This window comes from Bombina bombina, chromosome 4 (genome assembly GCF_027579735.1).
Source record: "Bombina bombina isolate aBomBom1 chromosome 4, aBomBom1.pri, whole genome shotgun sequence".
Taxonomy (NCBI): Eukaryota; Metazoa; Chordata; class Amphibia; order Anura; family Bombinatoridae; genus Bombina; species Bombina bombina.
In genome coordinates, this window is record NC_069502.1 from 485,279,270 (window position 1) to 485,290,470 (window position 11,201).

The following is an 11,201-nucleotide window of genomic DNA, read 5'->3' on the forward strand; positions in this document are numbered from 1 at the left end:
TTCACAATCTTTGGATTCAGAACATCGTTTCAGAAGGGTACAGAATTGGTTTCTAGATAAGACCTCCTGCAAAGAGATTTTTTCTTTCCCGTGTCCCAGTAAATCCAGTGAAAGCTCAAGCATTTCTGAAATGTGTTTCAGATCTAGAGTTGGCTGGAGTAATTATGCCAGTTCCAGTTCTGGAACAGGGGCTGGGGTTTTATTCGAATCTCTTCATTGTACCAAAGAAGGAGAATTCCTTCAGACCAGTTCTGGATCTAAAAATATTGAATTGTTATGCAAGGATACCAACATTCAAAATGGTAACTGTAAGGGCTATCTTGCCTTTTGTTCAGCAAGGGCATTATATGTACACAATAGATTTACAGGATGCATATCTGCATATTCCGATTCATCCAGATCACTATCAGTTCCTGAGATTCTCTTTCCTGGACAAGCATTACCAGTTTGTGGCTCTGCCGTTTGGCCTAGCTACAGCTCCAAGAATTTTTTCAAAGGTTCTCGGTGCCCTTCTGTCTGTAATCAGAGAACAGGGTATTGTGGTATTTCCTTATTTGGACGATATCTTGGTACTTGCTCAGTCTTTACATTTAGCAGAATCTCATACGAATCGACTTGTGTTGTTTCTTCAAGATCATGCTTGGAGGATCAATTCACTAAAAAGTTCATTGATTACTCAGACAAGGGTAACCTTTCTGGGTTTCCAGATAGATTCAGTGTCCATGACTCTGTCTTTGACAGACAAGAGACGTCTAAAATTGATTTCAGCTTGTCGAAACCTTCAGTCACAATCATTCCCTTCGGTAGCCTTATGCATGGAAATTCTAGGTCTTATGACTGCTGCATCGGACGCGATCCCCTTTGCTCGTTTTCACATGCGACCTCTTCAGCTCTGTATGCTGAATCAATGGTGCAGGGATTACACAAAGATATCTCAATTAATATCTTTAAAACCGATTGTACGACACTCTCTGACGTGGTGGACACATCACCATCGTTTAATTCAGGGGGCTTCTTTTGTTCTTCCGACCTGGACTGTAATTTCAACAGATGCAAGTCTTACAGGTTGGGGAGCTGTGTGGGGATCTCTGACGGCACAAGGAGTTTGGGAATCTCAGGAGGTGAGATTACCGATCAATATTTTGGAACTCCGTGCAATTTTCAGAGCTCTTCAGTCTTGGCCTCTTCTGAAGAGAGAATCGTTCATTTGTTTTCAGACAGACAATGTCACAACTGTGGCATACATCAATCAACAAGGAGGGACTCACAGTCCTCTGGCTATGAAAGAAGTATCTCGAATTCTGGTTTGGGCGGAATCCAACTCCTGTCTAATCTCTGCGGTTCATATCCCAGGTATAGACAATTGGGAAGCGGATTATCTCAGTCGCCAAACGTTGCATCCGGGCGAATGGTCTCTTCACCCAGAGGTATTTCTTCAGATTGTTCAAATGTGGGAACTTCCAGAAATAGATCTGATGGCGTCTCATCTAAACAAGAAACTTCCCAGGTATCTGTCCAGATCCCGGGATCCTCAGGCGGAGGCAGTGGATGCATTATCACTTCCTTGGAAGTATCATCCTGCCTATATCTTTCCGCCTCTAGTTCTTCTTCCAAGAGTAATCTCCAAGATTCTGAAGGAATGCTCGTTTGTTCTGCTGGTAGCTCCGGCATGGCCTCACAGGTTTTGGTATGCGGATCTTGTCCGGATGGCCTCTTGCCAACCGTGGACCTTTCCGTTAAGACCAGACCTTCTGTCGCAAGGTCCTTTTTTCCATCAGGATCTCAAATCCTTAAATTTAAAGGTATGGAGATTGAATGCTTGATTCTTGGTCAAAGAGGTTTCTCTGACTCTGTGATTAATACTATGTTACAGGCTCATAAATCTGTATCTAGAGAGATATATTATAGAGTCTGGAAGACTTATCTTTCTCATCATTTTTCTTGGCATTCTTTTAGAATACCGAGAATTTTACAGTTTCTTCAGGATGGTTTAGATAAGGGTTTGTCCGCAAGTTCCTTGAAAGGACAAATCTCTGCTCTTTCTGTTCTTTTTCACAGAAAGATTGCTAATCTTCCTGATATTCATTGTTTTGTACAAGCTTTGGTTCGTATAAAACCTGTCATTGTCAATTTCTCCTCCTTGGAGTTTGAATTTGGTTCTGGGGGATCTTCAAGCTCCTCCTTTTGAACCCATGCATTCATTGGACATTAAATTACTTTCTTGGAAAGTTTTGTTCCTTTTGGCGATCTCTTCTGCCAGAAGAGTCTCTGAATTATCTGCTCTTTCTTGTGAGTCTCCTTTTCTGATTTTTCATCAGGATAAGGCGGTGTTGCGAACTTCTTTTCAATTTTTACCTAAGATTGTGAATTCCAACAACATTAGTAGAGAAATTGTGGTTCCTTCATTATGTCCTAATCCTATAAATTCTAAGGAGAAATCGTTGCATTCTTTGGATGTTGTTAGAGCTTTGAAATATTATGTTGAAGCTACTAAGTCTTTCTGAAAGACTTCTAGTCTATTTGTTATCTTTTCCGGTTCTAGAAAAGGCCAGAAAGCTTCTGCCATTTCTTTGGCATCTTGGTTGAAATCTTTAATTCATCATGCCTATGTTGAGTCGGGTAAAACTCTGCCTCAAAGGATTACAGCTCATTCTACTAGGTGAGTTTCTACTTCCTGGGCGTTTAGGAATGAAGCTTCGGTTGATCAGATTTGCAAAGCAGCAACTTGGTCCTCTTTGCATACTTTTACTAAATTCTACCATTTTGATGTGTTTTCTTCTTCTGAAGCAGTTTTTGGTAGAAAAGTACTTCAGGCAGCGGTTTCAGTTTGAATCTTCTGCTTATGTTTTCATTAAACTTTATTTTGGGTGTGGATTATTTTCAGCAGGAATTGTCTGTCTTTATTTTATCCCTCCCTCTCTAGTGACTCTTGCGTGGAAAGATCCACATCTTGGGTAGTCATTATCCCATACGTCACTAGCTCATGGACTCTTGCTAATTACATGAAAGAAAACATAATTTACGTAAGAACTTACCTGATAAATTCATTTCTTTCATATTAGCAAGAGTCCATGAGGCCCACCCTTTTTGTGGTGGTTATGATTTTTTTGTATAAAGCACAATTATTCCAATTCCTTATTTTATATGCTTTTGCACTTTTTTCTTATCACCCCACTTCTTGGCTATTCGTTAAACTGATTTGTGGTTGTGGTGAGGGGTGTATTTATAGGCATTTTGAGGTTTGGGAAACTTTGCCCCTCCTGGTAGGAATGTATATCCCATACGTCACTAGCTCATGGACTCTTGCTAATATGAAAGAAATGAATTTATCAGGTAAGTTCTTACATAAATTATGTTTTTGGTAGAAAAGTTCTTCAGGCAGCTGTTTCAGTTTGATTCTTCTGCTGATGTTTTTCTTTTCATTATGAGAATAACTTTTATTTTGGGTTGTGGATTATTTTTTCAGCGTATGGCTGTTATTTATTTTTATCCCTCCCTCTCTAGTGACTTTTGAGTGGAGTTCCACATCTTGGGTATTGATATCCCATAAGTCACTAGCTCATGGACTCTTGCCAATTACATGCAAGAAAACATAATTTATGTAAGAATTTACCTGATAAATTCATTTCTTTCATATTGGCAAGAGTCCATGAGGCCCACCCTTTTTATGGTGGTTATGATTTTTTTGTATAAAGCACAATTATTTCCAAATTCCTTTGTTGATGCTTTTTACTCCTTTCTTTATCACCCCACTTCTTGGCTATTCGTTAAACTGAATTGTGGGTGTGGTGGGCATTTTGAGGTTTGGGAAACTTTGCCCCTCCTGGTAGGATTGTATATCCCATACGTTACTAGCTCATGGACTCTTGCCAATATGAAAAAAATGAATTTATTAGGTAAATTCTTACATAAATTGTTTTCTAAACTTGACAGCCGCTCCAGCTTACCCCGGTCGTCGCAAGCCTCGAACTATGTCATAAATGATCGATCATGCTCCAATCACGGCTCCCCCCCCCCGGGGGAATCAGTGTCTGATTCAAAGCAGTGATTGGAGGAAGCCGGATTCCTCATTTTAGACCCAGGAAGAGGCTTTGCAATGGGCGGAGGAAGCGATGCAGTGGCTGTCAAGATTAAAAGGTAAGTATTTTCACAACACAAGTGAAATGTCAATTTTAATGAATTAAAGTGCCAATGTTTTTAATCAAATTTTTAAAAGCCGAACACTTTATCATCAAAATTTACATTCACTTTAAATAATCAATCGCCATAAATGTATTCTTTGCCATTAAAAAAAGTATGTGAAAGAGTTAAGTTGGTTAATATAATAATGCTTCTATTACAAAGTTATGCCCGCCTACGTATATGAACTCATTCTTTTTTTATTTTTTTTTATTTTTTTATGACAATTACAGTGAACATCCAACATGTTTGTCATTTGACAATCTTGAAGTCCAGCCCCTTTAAAGACCTAAGAAAGCCTATGAAGGGTGGGTGGGACTGCTCTATACATCACAGCCCAGCCAAAAGAGGAAATGAAGGGGGGTGGGGGGCAGAGGAAGAGACAATACCAATAAGGATTATAAATCTTATTATAAAATATATTTTAAAAAGTGGTTTTACTTGCAAACTAAGGCCTAGATTTGGAGTTTGGCGTTAGCCGTGAAAACCAGCGTTAGAGGCTCCTAACGCTGGTTTTAGGCTACCTCCGGTATTTGGAGTCATTAAAAAAAAGGGTCTAACGCTCACTTTTCAGCCGCGACTTTTCCATACCGCAGATCCCCTTACGTCAATTGCGTATCCTATCTTTTCAATGGGATCTTTCTAACTCCGGTATTTAGAGTCGTGTCTGAAGTGAGCGTTAGAAATCTAACGACAAAACTCCAGCCGCAGAAAAAAGTCAGTAGTTAAGAGCTTTCTGGGCTAACGCCGGTTCATAAAGCTCTTAACTACTGTACACTAAAGTACACTAACACCCATAAACTACCTATGTACCCCTAAACCGAGGTCCCCCCACATCGCCGCCACTCGATTAAATTTTTTTAACCCCTAATCTGCCGACCGCAAAGCGCCGCCACCTACGTTATACTTATGTACCCCTAATCTGCTGCCCCTAACACCGCCGACCCCTATATTATATTTATTAACCCCTAATCTGCCCCCCTCAACGTCGCCTCCACCTGCCTACACTTATTAACCCCTAATCTGCCGAGCGGACCGCACCGCTATTATTATAAAGTTATTAACCCCTAATCCACCTCACTAACCATATAATAAATAGTATTAACCCCTAATCTGCCCTCCCTAACATCGCCGACACCTAACTTCAAACATTAACCCCTAATCTGCCGACTGGAGCTCACCGCTATTCTAATAAATGTATTAACCCCTAAAGCTAAGTCTAACCCTAACACTAACACCCCCTAAGTTAAATATAATTTTAATCTAACAAAATTAATTAACTCTTATTAAATAAATTATTCCTATTTAAAGCTAAATACTTACCTGTAAAATAAATCCTAATATAGCTACAATATAAATTATAATTATATTATAGCTATTTTAGGATTAATATTTATTTTACAGGTAACTTTGTATTTATTTTTACCAGGTACAATAGCTATTAAATAGTTAAGAACTATTTAATAGCTAAAATAGTTAAAATAATTACAAATTTACCTGTAAAATAAATCCTAACCTAAGTTACAATTAAACCTAACACTACACTATCAATAAATTAATTAAATAAAATACCTACAATTACCTACAATTAAACCTAACACTACACTATCAATAAATAAATTAAATACAATACCTACAAATAACTACAATGAAATAAACTAACTAAAGTACAAAAAATAAAAAAGAACTAAGTTACAAAAATAAAAAAATATTTACAAACATAAGAAAAATATTACAACAATTTTAAACTAATTACACCTACTCTAAGCCCCCTAATAAAATAACAAAGCCCCCCAAAATAAAAAAATGCCCTACCCTATTCTAAATTACTAAAGTTCAAAGCTCTTTTACCTTACCAGCACTGAACAGGGCCCTTTGCGGGGCATGCCCCAAGAAGTTCAGCTCTTTTGCCTGTAAAAAAAAAAAACATACAATACCCCCCCCCAACATTACAACCCACCACCCACATACCCCTAATCTAACCCAAACCCCCCTTAAATAAACCTAACACTAAGCCCCTGAAGATCATCCTACCTTGTCTTCACCTCACCGGGTATCACACCGATCCGTCCTGGCTCCGATATCTTCATCCAACCCAAGCGGGGGCTAGACATCCACTGAAGAAGTTCAGAAGAGGGTCCAAAGTCTTCATCCTATCCGGGAAGAAGAGTAGATCCGGACCGGCAACCATCATCTTCCAAGCGGCATCTTCTATCTTCATCCGATGAGGACCAGCTCCATCCTGAAGACCTCCACCGTGGACCCATCTTCATCCGGCGACGTCCAACTGAAGAATGACGGTTCCTTTAAGGGAAGTCATCCAAGATGGCGTCCCTCGAATTCCGATTGGCTGATAGGATTCTATCAGCCAATCGGAATTAAGGTAGGAAAATTCTGATTGGCTGATGGAATCAGCCAATCAGAATCAAGTTCAATCCGATTGGCTGATTGAATCAGCCAATCGGATTGAACTAGATTCTGATTGGCTGATTCCATCAGCCAATCAGAATATTCCTACCTTAATTCTGATTGGCTGATAGAATCCTATAAGCCAATCGGAATTCAAGGAACGCCATCTTGGATGACGTCATTTAAAGGAACCGTCATTCGTCGTTCAGTCGTCAGCCAGGATGGATGTTCCGCGTCGGAGGTCTTCAGGATGCTGCCGCTCCGCTCCGCTCCAGATGGATGACTATAGAAGATCCCGCTTGGATGAAGACTTCAATCGGATGGAAGACCTCTTCTGCCCCGCTTGGATGAAGACGTCTACCGGATGGAGGACCTCTTCTTGCTCCGCTTGGATCAAGACTTCGGACCCTCTTCTGGACCGATCGCTGAACCCGGTGAGGTGAAGACAAGGTAGGGAGATCTTCAGGGGCTTAGTGTTAGGTTTATTTAAGGGGGGTTTGGGTTAGATTAGGGGTATGTGGGTGGTGGGTTGTAATGTTGGGGGGGGGTATTGTATGTTTTTTTTTTTACAGGCAAAAGAGCTGAACTTCTTGGGGCATGCCCCGCAAAGGGCCCTGTTCAGGGCTGGTAAGGTAAAAGAGCTTTGAACGTTAGTAATCTAGAATAGGGTAGGGCATTTTTTTATTTTGGGGGGCTTTGTTATTTTATTAGGGGGCTTAGAGTAGGTGTAATTAGTTTAAAATTGTTGTAATATTTTTCTTATGTTTGTAAATATTTTTTTATTTTTTGTAACTTAGTTCTTTTTTATTTTTTGTACTTTAGTTAGTTTATTTCATTGTAGTTATTTGTAGGTATTGTATTTAATTTATTGATAGTGTAGTGTTAGGTTTAATTGTAGGTAATTGTAGGTATTTTATTTAATTAATTTATTGATAGTGTAGTGTTAGGTTTAATTGTAACTTAGGTTAGGATTTATTTTACAGGTAAATTTGTAATTATTTTAACTATTTTAGCTATTAAATAGTTCTTAACTATTTAATAGCTATTGTACCTGGTTAAAATAAATACAAAGTTACCTGTAAAATTAATATTAATCCTAAAATAGCTATAATATAATTATAATTTATATTGTAGCTATATTAGGATTTATTTTACAGGTAAGTATTTAGCTTTAAATAGGAATAATTTATTTAATAAGAGTTAATTAATTTCGTTAGATTAAAATTATATTTAATTTAGGGGGGTGTTAGTGTTAGGGTTAGACTTAGCTTTAGGGGTTAATACATTTATTAGAATAGCGGTGAGCTCAAGTCGGCAGATTAGGGGTTAATGTTTGAAGTTAGGTGTCGGCGATGTTAGGGAGGGCAGATTAGGGGTTAATACTATTTATTATAGGGTTAGTGAGGCGGATTAGGGGTTAATAACTTTATAATAATAGCGGTGTGGTCCGCTCGGCAGATTAGGGGTTAATAAGTGTAGGCAGGTGGAGGCGACGTTGTGGGGGGCAGATTAGGGGTTAATAAATATAATATAGGGGTCGGCGGTGTTAGGGGCAGCAGATTAGGGGTACATAGGGATAATGTAAGTAGCGGCGGTTTACGGAGCGGCAGATTAGGGGTTAATAATAATATGCAGGGGTCAGCGATAGTGGGGGCGGCAGATTAGGGGTTAATAAGTGTAAGGTTAGGGGTGTTTAGACTCGGGGTACATGTTAAAGTGTTAGGTGCAGACGTAGGAAGTGTTTCCCCATGGCAAACAATGGGGCTGCGTTAGTAGCTGAACGCGGCTTTTTTTGCAGGTGTTAGGTTTTTTTTCAGCTTAAACAGCCCCATTGTTTTCTATGGGGGAATCGTGCACGAGCACGTTTTTGAGGCTGGCCGCTTGCGTAAGCAACTCTGGTATCGAGAGTTGAAGCTGCGTTAAATATGCTCTACGCTCCTTTTTTGGAGCCTAACGCAGCCTTTATGTGGACTCTCAATACCAGAGTTATTTTTATGGTGCGGCCAGAAAAAAACAGGCGTTAGCTTTTCGGGTCCTTATCGACAAAACTCTAAATCTAGCCGTAATATTTTTTATTTACAACATTCTTTTAGTCTTAAAATAAAGGCACTTAAAATTTGAAAACAAAATGCTAACAATCTATCTTTAAATAAGAGCAAATGAACATTTGCCAGGCCGGTAATACTCCTCCACTTCACGTTTCAGGGACATACCCCTTCATCAGGTGTGATTACCCAAAGGTCCTTTACTCCTATTTAAAGTACTTAGGTGATATGCCTTCATTATGTTCCACCAATAGGCTTAAGGCATGGCTAGAGTTAAATCCTATTATTGGTTTATCTAGGACACACTATGCTCTATAGAGAACCCCAGACACGGAAGTACAGTCCCCCAACAAGAACCCCAGACACGGAAGTAAAGTCCCCCAACAAGCAGCCTTTCTAAGAAAGTTTGTAGTTAATTATATCATTCAAAAGTGCATGCTTATATTAAAAATCATAGTGCTTATATAATTTATACCCCTTAATCGCTGTTTACTATTAGTTGCTTCCAGTTATACGATTGGAGCCGCAACATTTTTCCCTTATGTGGGAAAACAAACTATTAGTCATAGCCTAATTTTAGTGCTCATGTTGCTTTGCCCATCATCTAAAAAATCTGCCGCAGTACCACCGATATTCAGTTCTTATTCACTCACTAACTCGGCCTCTAATTTAAACTTTTGATGATCAAATTATGAGAGCCCAATAGTAATTTTCCACAAAAAATCGCAATTTTACATAACACTCTACCTCCAGCATTGATAAAAAAGTTTCAAATTTAATTTCTTCCTTTCATGGAAAGCAACAGATTATGGTTAGTCACAGGTAAAACGATTATATGATTTAATAATAAACTTTCCTGTATACTAAAGAATTAAAAACGGACTTCAAGATTATTCTGCAATTGCAGTTTCTACTTGGGCAGTTGTAGTGGGCCTTTCTTCTTAGACTGTACAAAAAGCAGCAATGTTTTTGTTTTTGTTTTTTGTAATTTTATTTTGTAATTATTTTGTTTCTATGCACTTTCTGAAGCATTATGCTTATGCTCCTGTGTAAGCCACATTTGAAAGAGAAGTTCAACACTTGAACTTTACTGTGAAATTTACTGTCCATATATGTTGTCTCTCTAGAACTTGCCAGGATGTCCTGTATTTCAGGGGGTTGCTGCATAGGGAGCTACACAAAAAGAAAAAAAAATGGAAAATATGATTTGATCCAAGTTCTGTTTGTTTGTAACTGGATTTTTTTCTTTTTGATTCTTAGGAATTGCACCAATGATGGCAAAATCCATGCGCGCTTTCAGGAACAGAGTAGGACCAAGATAAGTTTAAGATGTCTCCATACTCCTATATATTTTTTTTTATATATATTTTTTTTTTATTCTGAAAAAAAAATCTTTACAGTGCAAAATGTAAATTATATAATTTTTCTTCACAAGGCACTTAAACAAGAATTAACTTCAGTATGTATAAAATTTGTATTCTAATAAAGTATAAACCATAACTGCATTGTTGCAATTAATTTACATATTGTAAGTAATCTTGGGATTAATTTATTCATTTTTGCAACAAAAAGCTTAAAATTCATCAACATGTATATAAGCTTTCAAAAAAATTGTGTATTGTGATAGTATACTAATTCCAGAACAAAATTATTGTACATATTTAATCTGAATATAATTAAAATGCATTTAAAAATAGTCCCAGTGGCTAATTAAAATGTAATAAAGGCCTTGTGTAAATACTTTATGGCACATGCAAAAATGTATTTATTTCATAAGGTGCTGAGATTCCATGATCCATCACTCCTTGGATTCAACTCCTGGCCACTAAGAGGAGGCAAAGATTCCCAAATCTGAGTACTTCATCCGTCCCACCTCTCTGGTATGCTTATCTTCGCCTCCCAGTAGGGAGGTTAAGAATTGAGGTGCTCCCGATTCATTGAGGGGTCCTCAGACTGATGTGAGTATTAGGTAGTGACACAATTACTCCCATTGAAGGAGTTAGTCACAAGCCTGCCACAGGTTTTGCAGGGACCAGGCACTCATTTTGGATAGTCAATATACTCCTTACCCAGATCCTCTGCTGTGATGGGTGCAGTCATTCTGCAGCTTGTAAGCACAGTAGATTGAATGCTAGTAAGGTATGTGTCTATCTTCTAGCTGTTATGGAGCATACTGGAACCATCCCCATTACTTTAGCTCTTTTAGAGGATAGATCCTCTGATCACCTATCTTCTGTAATTGTGTTTTTTTTTTTTGTTTTTTTGGGGGGTTTTTTTTGCAAGCTGGTTTCTGCTAAGCCCCCTCCCCCCCAGCTTAGTTTTTCAATTCCTTTATGTATCTCTAAAGGAATCTGTCCTCCCTCTGTTCTGTATAGGGGAATGTTTCAGATTTTGCTCCAGGGTTTAAAAATTTTGTGTACTCAACTGTTTGTGATGCCGACTCAAAGTATGCACAAAAGAACTTGCTGTCAGTTTATTTAGAAAATCTGACTCAGTAAGTCAGATCAGCTAAACACATTCTCAAGGATTGTGATTGACTCACCAGCTTTGTCTTTGGAAGGAAAAGTA

At 38.3% G+C, this 11,201-nt stretch overlaps 1 protein-coding gene across 1 annotated transcript in view; it reads left to right on the top strand.

Moving 5' to 3' along the window:
* The window catches only part of LOC128657582 (elongin-A-like), a 427,971-nt gene extending 417,838 nt beyond the window's left edge, over positions 1-10,133 (top strand). The window contains exon 11 of the mRNA XM_053711962.1: positions 9,894-10,133. Within this exon, the coding sequence (XP_053567937.1) occupies positions 9,894-9,955 (62 nt within the window). The 3' untranslated portion in view covers positions 9,956-10,133. The remainder of the gene's footprint in view (positions 1-9,893) is intronic.
* The last annotated feature ends 1,068 nt before the right edge of the window (positions 10,134-11,201 follow it).